Source organism: Asterias rubens, chromosome 18, assembly GCF_902459465.1.
Source record: "Asterias rubens chromosome 18, eAstRub1.3, whole genome shotgun sequence".
NCBI lineage: Eukaryota > Metazoa > Echinodermata > Asteroidea > Forcipulatida > Asteriidae > Asterias > Asterias rubens.
Genome location: NC_047079.1, coordinates 5,863,727 through 5,882,510, shown reverse-complemented (window position 1 = coordinate 5,882,510; position 18,784 = coordinate 5,863,727). Strand labels below are relative to the sequence as shown.

The window sequence follows — 18,784 nt, the reverse complement described above, 5'->3', positions numbered from 1 at the left end:
AGGACTAGTCCTAACTTAGGACTAGTCCTAACTTAGGACTAGTCCTAACTTAGGACTAGTCCTAACTTAGGACTAGTCCTAACTTAGGACTAGTCCTAACTTAGGACTAGTCCTAGGAGTGTAATATTGAACACTTAAGGCTAGTCCTATAAGAACCTGTCCTAACCCAAGATCAGACTAGTCCTAACTCTTCGTGAAAAGCACCTCTGGTTTGTAGGTAAAGATGGACGTCAATGCAGTGGGTCTATAAGTCACCTCTAGAGGGCGCAACATCGACTGGCTTGAAGGGACTGGACAAGTCTATGATCTGGATACAAACATATTCGTTTTAATACGTTTGTTTGACACAGGTATCTCTTCTCCAGTCATTGGTGTTGTGCTATCGGCGACTACGTTCAACGAACATCGCCAATCTAGACAACAGACTGACCGGATAAAAATCCATAATATTTCGTAGTTCTGAATACTTCCAGAGCAATGGACTTACCTGATGAGTCTGCTGCCCTCAAGCACACCCAAAAGTCGTACATAGTCGTGACAACAAGCGATAGCACACTTAGTTCCCTTTTTCACTCGCTGCACACGGGCTTGTAAATCATGCTTAGGGTCGACCAATAGCTTGATGGTGTTTGTGGTGACTGCTTCAAGGCTGGTCATTCTCAATTGTCTTCAATTAGCGACACCAACAAGCAGGGGTGAGAGTCATTCCTAACGAAAAAAGTCTGAAACTGGTGTCCAGATCTTACGAGGTACCATCCAAATGATGGCATGTTCACCTTTTGATAGAGTTATAGATTCCAAGGTGCTTTTGAGAACAGTATCCTCGGCACTAGAGAAGTGGATTGGAGCCGACTTTGAGAAGAAGCCAACTTGTTTCATTTGGAAAAGCACACAGCAGTTTTTTGTTTAAGAGGCAGACTTATACAAGTCTAAAATCAGACAAAAATCTGAAATTTCTCATCCCTGATGATTTCTTCCTTCTGCCTGCCCATTCAGTATCGTCCACCGCGAAGGATTTCGAAGGATACATAAACTATATGCAAGACTGCAATGTGGTATCATGTGTTGGATGCATCTACACTGTACGCAGTCAACCCTCCTACTGTCTGACCATTCATTCTGCAAATTCAATCCGTACGTGAATTGAAACTTCTAAGTTCCTAGAGAGTTAATGTCACCAATGTTGGTTTTGGAGGTGGTTCGTTCATATCCACTGACAATGGACATAATTGGATCTTGTTACTGATATTCAACTTATTGATTGTTCCTTTGATAAATTAACTATTAAGTGTGATAAATAATTGATCACTTTGAAACATCAACCCCAGGGAGCAGGAATACGTGATCACATCTCCGAGAAAATATGAGGCCCGCCAAATATTTTCCTCAGAAAAAAATCCAGTGTACAAATACAATACCACCAGTTGGCAAGATAGTCTCAATAGAACCTTGAACGACCAAATAAAGTGTCTTCTTCCTGAAGTAGCTAAATATCAGTTTATGCAAGAACGAGTTGTGCGATAACTTAAGAAGGATCTGCAACGGTAGACGGTGGACTTAATACTGTCGTCTCCTTGACCTCCATCGCTGAATCTTCTTCCTTCATACCTCCGTCTCCATTACCATTGTTCTTCCCAACGGCGCCCTCGTTGTCCTTTTGAACAGCGCCCTCACCGTTGCCCTTCGGGGCTGTGGTCTCCTCTGTGTTTTTCTCCTCGGCCTTCTCGTCGACGGTTGTTTCCATCTCAGCTGCTGCCTCCTTCCGGGAGTCTTCGACTTTCTCACCATCTGATTTTGCGTCTTCTTTCACGGTATCGTTGCTCTGCGTCCCGTTCTCAGTCTTCTTGTCGTCATTCTGCGGTTCCTTCTCCACGACTTCCTCCTCCTTCTCTTCCTCAATGGGTGGTTCGTTTACAGCGACTCGGGTCGGGTTAAACATCGGAAGCTGCCTCAGCTTTCTCCGTTCGGCGACTGTGTCGCTCCTGGCGATGAACAGAGTGTGACCGAGCCCGCAGCAGAGGGCGTGGATGTGTAGACCCTCCAGCGGTTTGACTTCTTTGGCTTGGGTGGAGGAGGAGCGAGGGCCGTTCTCGCCATAGCACAGCTCTCCGAACGTTGGTGATGGTCCCCAGCTGATGACACTCTCATCGGCGACCAAGACGATGGAGTGATTGCTAGAAATGATTTTTAATGAAAGAAAACAAAATCATCAGAACTTGAATCAGGGTATCGTGAAAATTAAGACGATTCAACATGGCTGTAACCAACTCTAAAACCCGGTTTGTACTTCCTGCGAATGCGAATGCGAATGCGAATGCGATACAAATGTTGACGTCCCGAATTTGAATTAAAAATTCCCAGCAGTTAAAATGTGCTCAACTCTTGCGAAACATTCGCTGAGAAAACAGCTAAATGATGTCAACATTCTCTTTGCATTCGCAGGAAGTTTGAACTGGACTTAAGGCCATCTAATTATCTAACAAGCAAGCTTGTGTGAAAAAAAACCCCAACAAGAAACATACAATTTTGCCTCGCTTTACACTAATCCCAACTGTCCCATAACCCCTACAAAATCAAACAGCATGTTTTAAGGCTAGACAGTAAAAAAGTCTGACTTCAGTTTAACGTCGGATTAATGTATGTTTGACCTTTGACCTACCTGCAACCCAATTCTCTGACCTTCCAGCCAGTGAGGTCAGGAACTGGCTTGGGGTACATGGTCGCCTCCCCGGATGACTTGGTTTGGCCCCAGAAGAAAAGCTGATCGGCTGATGAAAAAAAATTACCGGCGAAACAAAAAAATTGATTAATTTTATATCAAGATACAACAATTTGTATTCTAGGAACTGAAACATAGGAACTAAAAACTAAGGAATATTATCTGGAACTAAGACAAAAATGACTGGGAGACAAAATTAATAACACATTGATTAATATTATATCAAGATACATAATTTAAAACCTAGGAACTTAACATAGGATTTAAAAATTAAGGAATATAATCAAGGAACTAAGACAACATTAACCAGGAGAAAAAAAAATCATAAAAAATTGGTTTATATTATATACAGATACAGCAATTTAAAACCTAGGAACTGAAACATAAGAACTCAAAACTGAGAATTATTGATCTGGGAACTAAGCCTCATACTAAGTCCTTGTACTTAGAAAGAAAAACAAAATTAGCAACAAAAACTCAAAGGCAATGTTTGGAAAAGTCTGAGTAATTCAACATCGGACAGGAAACAGAAAACCACAAAATCAAAACCTCTTAAAACTCATGATACATATCAATCAATAATGACAATAAACATAATCAATAAACAATCAAAACTTCACCGCCACTCTGACAGCTCAGAGAAGCAAATATTCAAGTAAATAATGCACATCAGAAAATTACGCAGGGTGAGTTAATACAAAATTAAAAATTAGACACAAATATAAATGAAACAGAAGCACATTTAAAACAAATATTAGTAAAGTTGTGAAACATATTATCAATGATAGGATGGCGTCACTTCTGCAAATTTGAATGAAAGTTTTAACACAATGACAACAAGAGAAGCAAAGACGAAGCAAAATAAATTATCAATTGGGAATTCTCAAAGACAACAAAATAAATATTCATCAAAACTGAACAACACTTTCTCTGTGTTCACCCAAACTTCAATTTATATCAACCCGATCCATTTCCCTTGTGGTTTACTGCAATAAAACTCCATCCTCTTTCAGAGGGGACGATAAGGAAACTTAAGTTTTTCCAGTGATGATACAAGAAGGGAATTGTAAAAACATGGACCTGTTCAAAAATGGTAGACCAAATAAATAGATTGCAACCAAAGAAGTGCTCAAAATTAATGCCTTCCACCTTTAGATATAAATTTTACAGGTAAATCTAACACTCCGTTGAAAACCTTTGAAAGGAAATTTCAGGTGTAGTTTAAAAATTTGGAAAATATGTGGTGGTTCGGTGGTTTCCAGTGGTGGATGGGGATTCCGGAGTGCCAGGCGGGTTTTCCAGCACCGACCCACACTGTAGGCAAAACCCTGAAAAGAAGATTTGAAAAAGTTCTTACCATGTTCAGTGGTTGCCATGGAATAGTATGTCCCTGCATTGATCTTCTTGGCCGCTTTGTTGTGAGCTGGATCGAAGGTTCTCAAGAATCGTGGAACCGGTTCGTCTTTAGGCTCTGCGTGACCCAAGCGACCGTACCCTCCGAAACCCCACGTGAAGACACGGCCTTGCATATCCAATGCAACCTATCAAAAAACAAAGAGCACACATTATGTTATAGTGTGATAACGTCAAAACAGTTTTGTGTCCTAGCCAGCCGTTGATTGCACCATCTTCATAACTTGGAATTAATCTTAGGTCTTAGAACGAATTAAGCTCACAGGTTTGTTTACTTCATGTAGATGTATATATTTGGTTTGCGGTAACACCATGTGTGTATCTACTAGCCAGGTAGAGTTTGTTCTTGGAGAACTGTCTTTCTTTATTCTACTACCGCAGAGTAACTGTATCGGATGTTCAGGAGACTTCGGTAGACCTCTCGGTTCTGAAAAGAAATGTCCTGCTTTTGAACTACTAACCAGGCGGAAGGTGTAGAAAATTGGCTGGGACTACTACTTAGCTTAAACAGTTTGTAATTAACTACACTACCGCTGAGTCAGTTCTTGAATTGGTCTCAACTTTTTATATGGTTGATCACAAAATACACAAACAATATCTGCGACCATATTTTCAGCTCTACCATTTCAGTGTAATACTTTTATACCGTTATAAATCAATACAGCCGTCGAGAAAGACTCTGCGAGGGTCAAAACGTCAGACCGTTAACGATTTTTTGTGCAAATATATATCAATTTACTGTATGAGAAAGACTCTGCTGGAGTCATAAACGTCAGGCCGTTGACTATTTTTTGTGACTACTGGGGTCGATTTCACAAAGAGTTAGGACTAGTCCTAACTTAGGACTAGTCCTAACTTAGGACTAGTCCTAGGAGATATACAAATTGCATGGATAGTCCTAAGTTAGGACGAGTAACTGGTCCTAACTCGAGATAAGACTAGTCCTAACTCTTTGTGAAATCCACCCCTGATCACTTAACTGTGTGAGAAAGACTCTGCTCGAGTCGAAACGTCAGGCCGTTGACTATTTTTTGTGACTACTGATCAACTTACTGTATGAGAGAGACTCTGCTCGAGTCATAAACGTCAGGCTGTAACTATATTTTTTGCGACTATTAATCAACTTACGGTATGATTTGCTCCGCATGCTACGTCCTTGATTACAATGTTATCCAGGAACTTCAACCCATCTCTGGCCTTCTCGATGTAGCCACCGATACGCCTTGGCGTCAGCACACAATCGAACGAGGTTTTGTTTGAAGACACTAAGAACTGACCGTTGGTGTTGTGACCTATCAAGTAATAAAAACAAAAAAACTAAGGAATGTGCTACCACGTGGCAAATGCATCTACACAGTACATAGTTAACCCTTCTACTGTCTGACCGTTCAATATCACCCACTGTGGTATTGAAGGATAGATGAACTAAGCAATGAAATATCGCACATGAATCGACACAGTGCATAGTTAACGCTCCTACTGTCTGTCATTCTGTCATTCAATATCATCCATCGATTAACTATGCAATGTGATATCATGTGGTAACTGGGTCTGCCAGTCTGCAATATGATATCATGTGGTAAATGCCTTTACACAATATACAGTCAACCCTCCTATTGTCTGACCATTCAATATTGTCCACTGTGGCATAGAATGAGGGACAAGCTACTGGAAAATGGTAACAAGAATAGGGGTTAAACTTACCAAGTTGGCTGTATTCTGGACATCCGAAGGAGTGTAGGGTTCCCTTGTAATCTAGGATCATTGTGAATTCACCCCCACAAGCAACCTGGACGATGGGGCGACCTGAGTACATTAACTGTATGAGGAAGGGTACAGATGATTCCGGTTAAAATAATTGAATATACTTTTACCATTTAAAGGCAGTGGACACTATTGGTAATTGTCAAAGACTAGTCTTCACAGTTTGTGTATCCCAACATATGCATAAAATAACAAACCTGTGGAAATTTGAGCTAAATCGGTCGTCGAATTTGCGAGATATTAATGAAAGAAAAAACACCCTTGTCATACGAAGTTGTGTGCTTTCTGATGCTTGATTTCGAGACCTCAAATTCTAAACTTGAGGTCTCGAAATCAAATTTGTGGAAAATTACTTCTTTCTCGAAAACTACGTCACTTCAGAGGGAGCTGTTTCTCACAATGTTTTATAACATCAACCTCTCCCCATTACTCGTAATCAAGAAAGGTTTTATGATGATAATTATTTTGAGTAATTACCAATAGTGTCCACTGCCTTTAAAGGGTCAGATGAAATATCTACATATGTGAGAGGGACAGGGAGATCTTTGGACAACTCTGTCGTAACATCATTGGCCGAGAACACCACTCGAAATAGAAGAAGTCTATACAGGAAAGCTGACGAATAATGAATTTAAATCGCACCTTAGTTGGAGTGGTTACCGGTGTGTTCTGATGGCCAACGCCGAGTTGACCGAGTTTGTTGTCACCAAATGCATACACAGCGCCCTCATCTATGGAAATTGGAAAAAATAAATAAAAAATAATCGTTCCGATTTCAACCACAAAACTCTGGAGGAAGTATTGGTGCAAAAAACTCTGGAGGAAGTATTGGTGCAAAAAAATGGAAGGATTAGTAAAAAGGTCAAGGTATGTAGATATACTTCCAATTTAATCTCATATTACACTCCTCCATGTTTTCTTCGGTCCACACTTGACATCACTCATTTGAATATTCCCTGTGCAAACAAGGTTCTGTAGCTGGACCAATGATTTGGACCTTTCTCCAAACCATGGTTCAAACCAAAGGTGGAAGGTGAGAAAAGATAGCTCTACCCTAACCTGGCCACCCGCTTTCGGATGCGGCGTCAAACAGGCACGCTGAGTCTAGGCCAGAAACCGGAGCCAAATGTCGAGTCTAAGCTCAAGCCTATGCTGAAACCTCAGCTGGAGCCTAAGCCTAGGCCTAAGCCTAGGTCTAAGCCTGGGTCAAAGCCCCGGCCTAAGCCAGCCCTAAAATGTCTTGAAAATGAGAAAAGATACCTCTTCACTAACCCGACCACCTGCTTCTGGATGCGGCTTAAAACATGCACACTGAGTTGAAGCCAGAGTCGGAGTCTAAGCAGGAGCCTAAGTCACTTTCTAAGCCGGAGCCTAAGTCATAGCCTAAGCCAGCACTAAGCCAGAGCCATGGTGTTGAAAAGGGCCATACTCTTACCTGTGAGACACATGGAGTGGCTTCGTCCACACGCTGCGTTTACGATGTTGAAGTCCTTTAATGCCTCAATGATCTTCGGCGCTTCACATCGGACTGCCGCCCCATGGCCGAGCTGACCTTTGTCCCCACGACCTTTGCCATCAACATAACAAGTTAAAGATTTATAAAACAAGTCACCAAAAATAATGTGAGTAGAGTAATGTGGTAATAATAATACATAGTGGCTTCTCATATACCATGCATATCCGTCACTCAGTACCACTCAAGGCGCTTTAACATTCGCACTGGAAATTCTTAACTTTAAATCATAAACTTAAATTATTAGACAAAAATTAATCAGGCTTGATACTTCACAGGAACAACAAAGGCAATTGTCTCTGTACCCCACCTGGTCATTGCCTTTGTGCCCTTGAAATGCTCCAGTAGAAATTTACAATTTCCTTATAGGGTGCCATTTTACTAAAGTAGAAAATGCCTTGGTGCCCTTGCCCTTTCAAAAACGAAGCATACAGGCCTGGATATTCATCGATCTACGATCACCGACGGTACTCACCCCAGCTCATGGCCTTGCCCGCCTCCGTAATGATGATGCTATGGCACGCTGTTGGACCTGAGATAACGCTGCGAACACGGATACCAGCTAAGACGGCCAGGCGATGTGGCCCCCAGAGGTTACGTCCTCCGATCTGTTGTTTACCAGCTACAAGGTGGAGGTTACCAAACAAAAATAAAATAATCAATTTCAGCGGAGAAGTTGATTAAATAATAAAATCATTTCATGAGAAAAATCATTATGGAACAAAACATGGACAAAAAGAAAAAAAGGTTGCCAACTACTTTAAACAAAAATCATGCCGAACAAATCGCTAAGTGCTTCTGCTTGATGATAATTGATTTTCTGCAGAAATGTGCATTTAAAGTTGAATCATGTACAGTGTATTATTAAAATGCAATACATCCACAGTGCTACTGAATGAAACTATGCATTGTGATATCGTGTGGTGACTGCATAACAGTTACCCCTCCTACTCTCTGTACCATTCACTATCATCCACAGGTTTTAAATGATAAATTAAAAAAACAATAGTGGCTTCTTATATAGCGCACCATACCCGTCACTCAGTGACGCTCCAGGGAATTTAACAGTATTTCCTGCAAGGTATGTGGGAATACGTTTTTTTAATAGGAGACTTTCCAACGCTAGGCGTCAGCAGACATACCGGGTAAATTTCCATTGTTTACGTAGTTCTGAACATGCGCATAATTCTGAGAACAATGGATTTACCCGGTAAGTCTGCTGCCCTCTATCGTCCCAGAAAGTCTCCCATTATGAGCTCCTTTTACATAGCACCATGTAATGGTTTTTACATGGTGCTGTATCACTTTATGTAAGCCTGCAATGTGAAATCATGTGGAGAATGAAGTCACAAATGTACATGTGTACACAGTCGGCCCTCCTACTAGGTGACCATTCAATATAATCCACAGTGGTTTTGAATGATAGACAAACTATGTCAACGGGCAATAGTTTACGCCCATGTGGTGAATGCATCTTGTACACAGTCAACCCTCCTACTGGCTGACCATTTAATAAAATCCATAGTGGTTTTGAATGATAGATAAACTTGAGGCAATAGTGTAGTATATCATGAGGTGAATCCATCTACATGTACATGTACAAAGTCAACCCTCCTACTGTCCGACCATTCAAGAAAATCCATGGTTTTTTTTTACTGATAGACAATCAATTTGGACACCCTTTTAAAATTTATCCAGTAAATTTGGACACCCTTTTACCACATCCTGGCTAACCCCTTGATGATAGATAAACTCTTCTTATATTTGTGTCTTACCACTGGACTTGGGGAGCCTTGAGCGACCAACAAGGTCCCAGTTGGTGCCTCCGCTAAATAACAGCTCTCCGACGAAGGGCGGCTCTTTCAGTTTCTGAGGAAAAATTCAAAGAAAAAGTATGTTTTTCTCAGCTCCGCAACTATGTTCGACTTACAAAGAAACTACAAAAATCTTTAATTAATTTTTCTTTGCTCAACCCAAAATTAAAATATATGTATAGAGGATTTGGCTGATCTGCTGAGAAGTGCAAAAACTTCATCACAAAAATCTCTTGAAGTTTTTATAGCTTTGAAGTCCTAATATGTCAAGTCATGACAATTTATGACATTGCTCTTTGTAATGTTCTGTTTAACAACACGCATGTACTCGAGTTTGGGTGTAGCTATTTGCACAGCATTGTGGGAATATAGTCTAGTCATCAGGTCCGCTTAAGTACATGAGTAGGATTTGAAACTTTGCACAGTAGAGATACATACGTTCACAATCTAGTAAGGTTTGTGCACAGTAAACCATAAAGCATATTTGATTTTTCAAATAGATCATAGATCATAGATGCAAAAGTACTTGAACAAATCAGTTCGTACAATAAACAAATATGATGATTTTCAGTTTGCTGGACACACCCACACCAATCTTTGATTGAGGGAATTTTTAATTATTCAACATTTCAAGTGGAATATCATGATTTAGGAAAACAAGATTAAAAAAAAAAAAAATACTGACTCCCACCTATCATGTTTCTCATCATTATGACATAAAAAACAGATTTTGGTTTTGTCAGAAGGAGTGAAACAATTGGCGGTAAGATTCAGCATCTTTTCCGCAGTTGGCCTCGACAATCATGACAATAAAAGCAGAATGAAAAGAAAAAAAACTTCAGCTCAAGTTTGAACTTTGATTGATTGACGGTACTTCTTGTTTGTATAAAAATTGTATAATATTAAAGCCATTGGACACTTTCGGTAAACAGTATTGTCCAACGGCCCACACTTCGTGTATCCTTTTATATAAAGTAACAAACCTGTGAAAAGTTCGGCTCAATCGGTCATCGGACTCGGGAGAAAATTACGGGAAAACCCACATTTGTTTCCACACGTTTCGCCGTGTCATGACATGTGTTTACTATAAATCCGTAATTCTCGATATCAAGAATTGATAATTGCTTTAATGTTTTCTCAAAAAGTAAAGCATTTCATGGAATAATATTTCAAGAGAAGTCTTTCACCATTACCTTCTGTAAACCCTGTAAGTTATTTGTAAATCTGTGAACTTTTTTTTTTTCTGCTCCAAAAGTGTAAAATGGCTCTAATAATGGCTACAGTCTACACAGATGGGATCAAAATAAAAGTAAAAATAAAGGGTGTTTCTCCCTGAAAATAATGGAAATTATGCTTGCTTTTCTTTGTCCTTTTATTTAATTTATCCATGGAACACATGGTTGTGGTTTTTTTACTGTTTGAATGCTAACTACTGACTCTTCTTAAAATCAAATGCAATTTAAAACGCATGTTCATGAATCTACTGCACAACAATCCTGCATATTGTCAATTGAACTTGAGAAAAATACCCACAGGCCACAGCACACAGCAGGGCAGAACATTCATTGTTAATTTTGATAGTTGACGAACACATGTGTGATTAAAAAGTTCGTTGTCTGTCGTTTCCTGCAACCATGGAGGTAGAATTCCATGCCACAGAACAACGACAGACGCCACACGGATGGTGGCATTTAAACCATAACAATGCCCCGACTGTGCCTGGCTCAGTGTACACACAAAACCCGCTCGTATCACATCGGGCTATATCAAATGTCCAACACGCATTGAAACACTATTTGACATCACAAAGAACTTAACGAAACACTACACACACTTACAATCTTTTCCATGCCAGTGTCCGCGCCAGCCGTGGCCAACCTCGCCGCATTGGCACCCCCTTTCGATTTCTTTTTCTGTCCAGCGGCATCTCCACTCTCCCCGGGAAAACGTTTCTTCGCTCTTGGCATCTTCACTTTCAGGGAATTGTTGAAATTATAGAGAAATAAAGCCAGTCTGCGTAGCCCGTACACAAAGAAAATTGCCGGGAAAAAGTCTAGCAAAACTCATTTGCATATTAAAAATCTCCGTGGCTCCAACTGACGGGCGCCCTCTACTGGCTGAAACGATCCCTTCTTTTTAATGGACTGGTACCGTAAAAACGAACATTCGCAACTTTACGTGCGATTGATGCTCGAACTCCAGACTTGTACCCAGACGTGTCTTCTGTAACATAATTCATAACATAGAGATCTTTAAATTTACGCATGCTTGTCGCAATGTTGTGAAGTTAAAACGTCTTTCCATCACGCGACTTTCATCATTTCGATTACGTCTTACTCCGAAGGACAGGTACTACTATTCCGTATCTGAGAAAGTTATTTAAAAACTATTGTTTGAAATGTATGATTGTCTTGCCAAAACTAAGGGATTATAATAAATAACTCCATCATGATTATGATCATGTCCATCCATTTCATTCGCCATCGATTGTCGATCGTTGATCCATGTTGATCCATTCGTGTCGTCATGACTCATTTTTAAAAAGACACGACTACGTTTACGACATATGAATCATGATCGTCGAATATGGACCGACAATGTAACTTTCGAGCTTCTTTAGATTCAACACAACTTTACATTATATTCGCTGTTTAATTAATTAATTCTTTTTTAATTTAAAAATTATAGTTAACTTATATTATAAATATAATACAATAATTATTTAATTATTTTTTGTTTTTTAATTATAATATTAAAAATTGATGTTATTTGTCAGTAGAAAAAGTTAACTTATTTTACTTTGGTTAGTATAGTAGATTTTCAATATCCCTCCGCCCCCCCCCCCTCGGCCTCACCCCCACCCGTACCACGGACCCCCATGGTACGTACCTAGACCCAGTAACTGGGGCGCTGTACTCCTTTTTTTTAGTTTTGACATTATCGGTCGGCACTCCTTTTTTCGAGTTTTGTCAAAACTCGAAAAAAGGAGTACAGCGCCCCAGTTACTGGGTCTACGTGGTACCCAACACTGCTGGGTGGAGTTCGGTGTCGCGACGCTAGTTCGTTGCAGTGACCCAACCTCCTAGTCCTAGAGTCCTACTGCGTGTTTAACCATTCAATTCAATATCAATTATGTATCCCCGGTTTTTCTACCATATGGTTTTGACTAATTGATAGATATTCGGTCAAATCAGATAGACTGCTAACTAATATTACTGCCATATAATGTCTTGATAACTGATGGTGGATACTTCATCATCTACACATTGCACAGATATGACGAAGACAGAAATCTGTGTGCAGTTGTCATCAGTTATCGTTGTTCCACCATGAACAGCTCAAATTAATTCATGATTGGTTTGGAATGATATTCCACTCACGTATCAAATATGACGTTTTATTCAACCTTATTCTTTATACTTCCCTCCATGATCATAAAGTGATGATATGAGTTTGTGACGCACCTAGGCCGCAAACAATCAGCATTGAATATGGACGAGTCTACCCAGGAAGCATTGCAGCGTCTTCTGATCCGAGCCCAAGGACTTCTGGCCAGAGCTCAGATCCTGCAGGCCAAAGAAGCTGGCATCTCAGGCATCGGAAAGCTCATCAAGAAAGTCCAGTCGGAGCTCACATTTGTCAAATCGGTGATTATTTAGTGGTGCTTATTTTGTCTCATGATATTGTTGTAGCTATGTCATTTTCAGGCATGATATTCTCCCTGATTGTATGATTTTAATCTGAAGGTAAAGTAGCTTCAGAAATTCAAAGTCATTAATCTCTTTGTCTAGGAGCTCCTTGAAATCTATAACTCCAGGGGTTTCCAAAGGTGGGAATGCCGGCAATAACTCTCACCCCATGTCATGCTAATCATACAAAATCCTCTCTTAATTCATCAATTTCCAGCTCAAGGACGGCACTATCGCCCTGAAAGAGAACCAGCTTAAAAGCACCAACCTGAGCCACCTGGAGGGGATCATCCACAGCATCGAATCATTCGGTCACGTCATCAGCGTCCTGCATCCCTTCCATTTTGAGGGTTGTCATGGTAATGAGAACACCGTCATTGTTGATGTCGTAGGTCACGGTGGGGCATCGTGGGTAAAGATTACAGCACGCAAGGCCAAGGCTCTGCACAGAATATGGGAAGGTACGTATGGTTGACTTTGTTATTTATTTTGATCTTTCAAGTCCTTAAATTTCTCCCCATCCCAAGTCACTGAAGGGACTGAGTGGTCTACGTCACCTGACCCCAAGCTCTGTTGTCAGCAGCAGAGTGCGGGTTCGAATCCTGGTTGAGCACTTGTGCCCTTGAGCATAGCACTTAACCATGATTGCTTTGTAAAAAGTTGTTAAGGATGCATTCTGATCTACCAGACAGGCTCCTAGTGGATGATACCCATTCCTACATCCTTACGGACTGTTAAGGGGAGTAACCCTGTTTCAGCCCCAGGAGGAGGTGGCAACGTGCCTCTGGTGGAAGTTGATTTGGATCAAGTGTTTAGTGTAGCGCTACCCATATACCCTGGGATTCAAACCCACACCCCAATGACTAAACCACTAGAAGTTGAATTCTAAAATGACCCGACTATTCTCATTTGTGTGTGTTGTAGGAGAGGGTGAATACGGGGAACATGACATCGTTGAGCAAGCTGAGCAGTATCTCCAAGCTAGCCACCAGCATCCACTCAACTACAACCCTCCGACGGTCAACGTCGTCTTCTATGGAGGGGTGACCAAAGCCATAGTGGGTGAGTTTGGTCTGGTCAGTGCTCTGACCACTGGGTATGAAGCAAATGAACATCAAATGGAAATAAAATGATAATAAAAGAACACCATCTACCCAGCAAGTAGTAGGCCTGTATGCTTCATTTGTTAAAGGGCAAGAGGTATTTTCTACTTGGTAAAGGGCACCCTATGAGGAATCACATTCACAGAGATGTCTCTATGCTTTTTATCTAGAAAAATGAAGAAGTTGCACTTTAAGAAAAGTATCATGCTTGTTGTTGTTGTTGTTATTGTTTGTTTGTAGACGATCTAGATGAGCTTGGCATCCGGTCACATGGTCACGTCTTCGCAAGTATTGGAGAGAGTGAGAATTATCCCCTTCAGCTTCCAACGATAGCGACCCCCGAAGTTGTAAGTCAGACTCGGAGAGATTTCTGGTTACGTACCTCGGTTGTTAACTGAAAATCTGGTGCAGGGAAAATTTGCATCACTTGTAGCAGACACCTTTAACATTTAGCTAGGATCTAAGATAGAAGTTTTCCTTTTTTAAAACGTGCGAATTGTTTTATTTTATAAAATTTCTTGATTCAGGAGTAGTGAGGAATTCACAAAGTTCGTAAAAAATAAATTAACAATAAGAATGATAATAGGCAGTTCTTGCAGTGCTTTATCAAACCCGGAATCTCAACGTGTTCACAATTGTTTATCCAAGGTATTTGAAACTATGCTTGTGAAGACTTATTTTTTTTACGTAGCACCATGAAACAGATTACAATGTGATGTGGCACGATCTGCAGCCAACCTTGCCAGAAAACCCCAACTCTATAAAAAATGCACTTAACACAAGATAGGACCTACAGCTTTATGTCCCAAATGAAGGAACCAAGCAATAATGTTCAAGTGTCTTGCCCAAGGGCACAAGGGTCAAGACTGGGATTCGAACCCACACTCTGCTGATCAAAAGCACCAGAGCTTGAGTCTGGTGCGCTTGATCTCTCGGCCACGACATGCCATTGTAGAGACTGTTAAACCTTTATCACACTGAGTTATATTTGCGTGGCATAAAGTAAAATATTTTATGGAATTAAGATGCCAACTTTGACCACCACTTGTTCTCAAACGCCTAATGCCTACTTCTTTCCGCCACAGCCCACCAACGCCTCTCTCTTGGGCAACGGCGAGCGCCCCAAAGTGAATTTGGATGTGACAACTCTAGTGGCACTGGTGTCAGACCTGACCCACGGAGGCTGCTGGCATGCCTTCCAAGAACCCCTCATTCAGGAACTCGCCGATCAGGAAAGAGACCGCCCTCTAGTGACAGAGGTAGAACAGTTCCTTAAAGGTAGGTGCTGATTAGACTGGTTCCCTGTCCGTACGTGTAAATTACACATGAAATTTTAGCTGGTATTAATCCATTTCTGCCAAACAAGTTATTTCAAGCCTATCGAGTTACATGTTTTTTGTTTCGTTCATCCACAGATAAGGACCTTTACGCTTGCCAGACAGCGATAACCGACTTCAGAAATATACTTCATACCATCGCCGGACCACGAGAGAAGGAACGAGCCCAGGCGTTGCTTGAGAGGATCAGCGTTATTGACGATGAACCGACTGAACGGGCTGCAGTTATGGAAGAGAGCCACAGAATAAAGCACCGAGCTAAGGTAAGTGTGGGTTTCATGATTTGTTCGTATATAGTTGGTTCTGTCATTCAATTTATCATCCAAAACCACAAAACCAAGACATAGCTATGAGAAATTCCTTTAGTATATTAGTTGCCGTGGGATAGTACTTCGGTTGCCGTTGGACAGTACATCTATTGCTACAGGTACAGTAGGCCTACCTTGTTTGCTGCATGTATAGCAAGTCACATTCGCGCAGCCTTCTCGGAACAATACATATCATGTGATTCCCTCTAAACCAATCAAAAGGCAGAATCTCTGGGGTGTTATAATGGAGGATGTTGAATGGTCAGACAACAGGAGGGCTGACTGTGCTGTGTAAAAGCAATCACAACATGATATAATCATATTGCAGGCTAGCATAGTTTGTATGTCATTCAAAACAACAGTTGATGATATTGATTGGTCAGACAGTAGGAGGGTTGACTGTGTACTCTGTATATACACTCAGTACCACTTAGTATCATGGCAGTGTAATAAAGATCATTGAGGAGGAGGAGGTGGGGGGGGGGTCAGTCAATTATGAGTTTTAACTCTAAACTTTTGACATTTTGGTCTTATTTTCAGGTGATCTTTGGGACTGGTGACAAAATTAAGGCTGTTACAATAACAGCAAATGTTGGCTTTGTGCGAGCAGCTATTAACAGAGTAAGTGCTTGTATGGTGTTTGGATGTTTCCGAAAATGTCACAAAGCTTTTTTTAACATGGATGCTAAACACACAGATTGAGTGAACTCAGTTGTGTAAATTTGAAGAATAAGAACAAAAACTGTTTAAAATGGCAGTCGAGAACAATACTCTGGTAGTGCAGTTTTGAATGAATGTGTATATCACAACGTTACCAGGGTCTGCTCATTCTGGAGGTTGCTATACAAAAGCTTGCCCCGAACCATTTGACATGGCAACTGTCTCAATAGTCTGAGGATTTAAATCGTAAGCGATAAATTGTGACAAAGCAAGTCATTGTACCAGACATAATTCAAATCTAACTTGCAATAGGAGACTTTCCAACGCTAGGTGGCAGCATACATACCGGGTAAGTTTCCATTGTTTACGTAGTTCTGAACATGCGCATAATTCTGAGAACAATGGATTTACCCGGTAAGTCTGCTGCCCTCTATCGTCCCAGAAAGTCTCCCATTGGCTTATTTAACATGCTCTTTCTTCAATGTTAAACTTGTTTACGGAATCTTATAAAAGGACTTTTCTACTAAACTGACTAACCGGCTCTTTTCAGAGCCAACACTCCTAAAAAAAGAGGTTTAACACATGGTTGTACCCGCAAGTATACTGTTGATAGTTTATTTTTATCTTGAACTGACTAGATTTGACATTTTATTTTCCTCGCCAACAGGGCGTCACCTTTGCCGTTCATATACACCAGTCAAGAGCGCTGACCGAAAAGAAACAAAACAGCGCCCTCATTGGCAAGGCAAACTCGCAACCCCCTACAGAAGATGCAGTATGCGATAAGTTATCAGCTCAGCTCACCGAGCAAGAGAGTATACGATCCGAATGCGGTACCGAAGACGGCGCAGGTGCCCCGCCCTATGCCCCACCCGTCGTTTCATCGTTACAGTCGCGGGCAGAGAGTATATCTACATGAGCCCCTAAGTATTTCAAGCAATAACAAACAACATTTGATTCTAGTTGAGATATATTTAGAGCATGTTGAATTTAACTTTTATTTAAAAGTAAACACAGGGTTTTGTTTGCTTTGATAAGAAATCATTTAGATTTTGCTGTTGGGGCCCAAGTTCTAAACATCAATGTCATTTTAGTCAATGTCTTTTGTTAAAAAGCGGCTCGTTTTGAATGGGCCTTTAATTTACTGAATTCGCCTGTGGTATGAAAAGGTTTTAAGCACAAAGGTTACCAATTCATTTGGAAGTAGCGGATTACCAGCTAGAAATGCTGCATGTTTTCTGTTGTTTGTGGCTAGTGCCCCTCGCATGTTTCTTTAATCAAATGTAAGCCAAAATATGAAATAAATCTTTTACTATGATTGTTGTAAGAAATGGTTAAAGCGACAACAAAAATGAAGAAAGTAATTTTAATTTCTTAAAGAAATCGTTGGAAACTTTCTTTCAAGTCTCGTTTTGCATCTCATTATTTCTAGCCTTGATTTTGCGCCTTAAAAATGTTTCTGTGTTTATTTGTTTGTCTTGCTTAAACAATGGAAACATTGGAAAAGTTGACTATATAAATATTTACTTATTTACACAGTTTACATGTTACATGTATAGTCAAACCTTGTTATAAAGAGCACCGTTATATAAGTCTGCCTATAAAGAGTACATTATTCAAAGGCAATGGACACTATTGGTAATTATTCAAAATAATCATTAGCATAAAACCTTACTTGGTAAAGAGTAATGGGGAGAGGTTGACAGTATAAAACATTGTGAGAAACGGCTCCCTCTGAAGTAACGTAGTTTTTGAGAAAGAAGTAATTTTCCATGAATTTTATTTCGAGACCTCGGATTTAGAATTTGAGGTCTCGAAATCAAGCATCATGAAAGCACACATCTTAGTGTGACAAGGGTGTTTTTTCTTTCATTATTATCTCACAACTTCGACGACCGATTGAGCTCAAATTTTACAGGTTTGTTATTTTATGTACATGTTGAGACACACCAAGTAAGAAGACTGGTCTTTGACAAATACCAAAGGGTTCCAGAGTCTTTAAGTCCCAGGTTGGCTTTGTGTTTATTTGTTTTGCTTCCTTTCATAAAATGTTCCTATCATAAAGAGGTAGGGGTTTGGCCAGTCCCGGCGATCTTGTTATAACGAGATCAACTGTGTAAGATGGTTATGGTGGAAAACTTCCTTTGAATTCTTTTAGCCTGAAATGTTTTAGTTTTTGAAGAAATGTGTCAGCAATTAGTTTGAAAACAGAGAAAGGGCTTTCTGTACTTGGTACTCTGATGACCGATAAAGCTAAAACTTTCCAAGTTTGTAATTTCAGGTACATGTTAATTGTTTCATTGGTCACACACATTGAGATACTGGTCTGTGACAAAAGCCAATGTTGTCCTTGAGCTTTAGAAAGAAAAGCAGAGCGTGAATGTTTGAAAGAAATCGTGAACTATTTTTTACAATCTTGATTATCACAAAATGATATTGATCTGTAAACTTGAAAGAGTTAAAA

At 40.3% G+C, this 18,784-nt stretch overlaps 2 protein-coding genes across 2 annotated transcripts; one reads left to right on the top strand and one right to left on the bottom strand.

The window, feature by feature from the left end:
- Positions 1-77: 77 nt before the first annotated feature.
- Positions 78-11,469, bottom strand: LOC117302347 (protein RCC2 homolog). The gene is made up of 10 exons (XM_033786263.1): positions 11,062-11,469; positions 9,185-9,278; positions 7,885-8,031; positions 7,332-7,463; positions 6,539-6,627; positions 5,837-5,951; positions 5,261-5,424; positions 4,077-4,260; positions 2,660-2,768; positions 78-2,174 (listed from the first exon to the last, which is right to left on the bottom strand). Exons 1-10 carry the CDS (start codon positions 11,188-11,190, stop codon positions 1,526-1,528), a joined length of 1,812 nt encoding a protein of 603 aa, XP_033642154.1. The 5' UTR covers positions 11,191-11,469; the 3' UTR covers positions 78-1,525.
- LOC117302348 (UPF0415 protein C7orf25 homolog) lies at positions 11,465-18,010 on the top strand. The gene is made up of 9 exons (XM_033786264.1): positions 11,465-11,572; positions 12,664-12,870; positions 13,130-13,373; positions 13,837-13,974; positions 14,256-14,362; positions 15,101-15,293; positions 15,431-15,615; positions 16,201-16,281; positions 16,988-18,010. The coding sequence occupies exons 2-9, from the start codon at positions 12,715-12,717 to the stop codon at positions 17,237-17,239; spliced, it is 1,356 nt and encodes a 451-aa protein (XP_033642155.1). The 5' UTR covers positions 11,465-11,572; positions 12,664-12,714; the 3' UTR covers positions 17,240-18,010.
- Positions 18,011-18,784: the final 774 nt, after the last annotated feature.

Excerpts from the sequence above, each read along its gene's own strand:
- LOC117302347 (XM_033786263.1), bottom strand. The coding sequence starts at position 11,190 with ATGCCAAGAGCGAAGAAACGTTTTCCCGGGGAGAGTGGAGATGCCGCT. Across the intron at positions 6,628-7,331 it reads CCACTCCATGTGTCTCACAG|ATGAGGGCGCTGTGTATGCA; the intron begins GTAAGAGTATGG and ends CAATTTCCATAG. Across the intron at positions 5,952-6,538 it reads CGGTAACCACTCCAACTAAG|TTAATGTACTCAGGTCGCCC; the intron begins GTGCGATTTAAA and ends TTCCTCATACAG.
- LOC117302348 (XM_033786264.1), top strand. The coding sequence starts at position 12,715 with ATGGACGAGTCTACCCAGGAAGCATTGCAGCGTCTTCTGATCCGAGCC. Across the intron at positions 15,294-15,430 it reads GGTAGAACAGTTCCTTAAAG|ATAAGGACCTTTACGCTTGC; the intron begins GTAGGTGCTGAT and ends GTTCATCCACAG. Across the intron at positions 15,616-16,200 it reads GAATAAAGCACCGAGCTAAG|GTGATCTTTGGGACTGGTGA; the intron begins GTAAGTGTGGGT and ends TCTTATTTTCAG.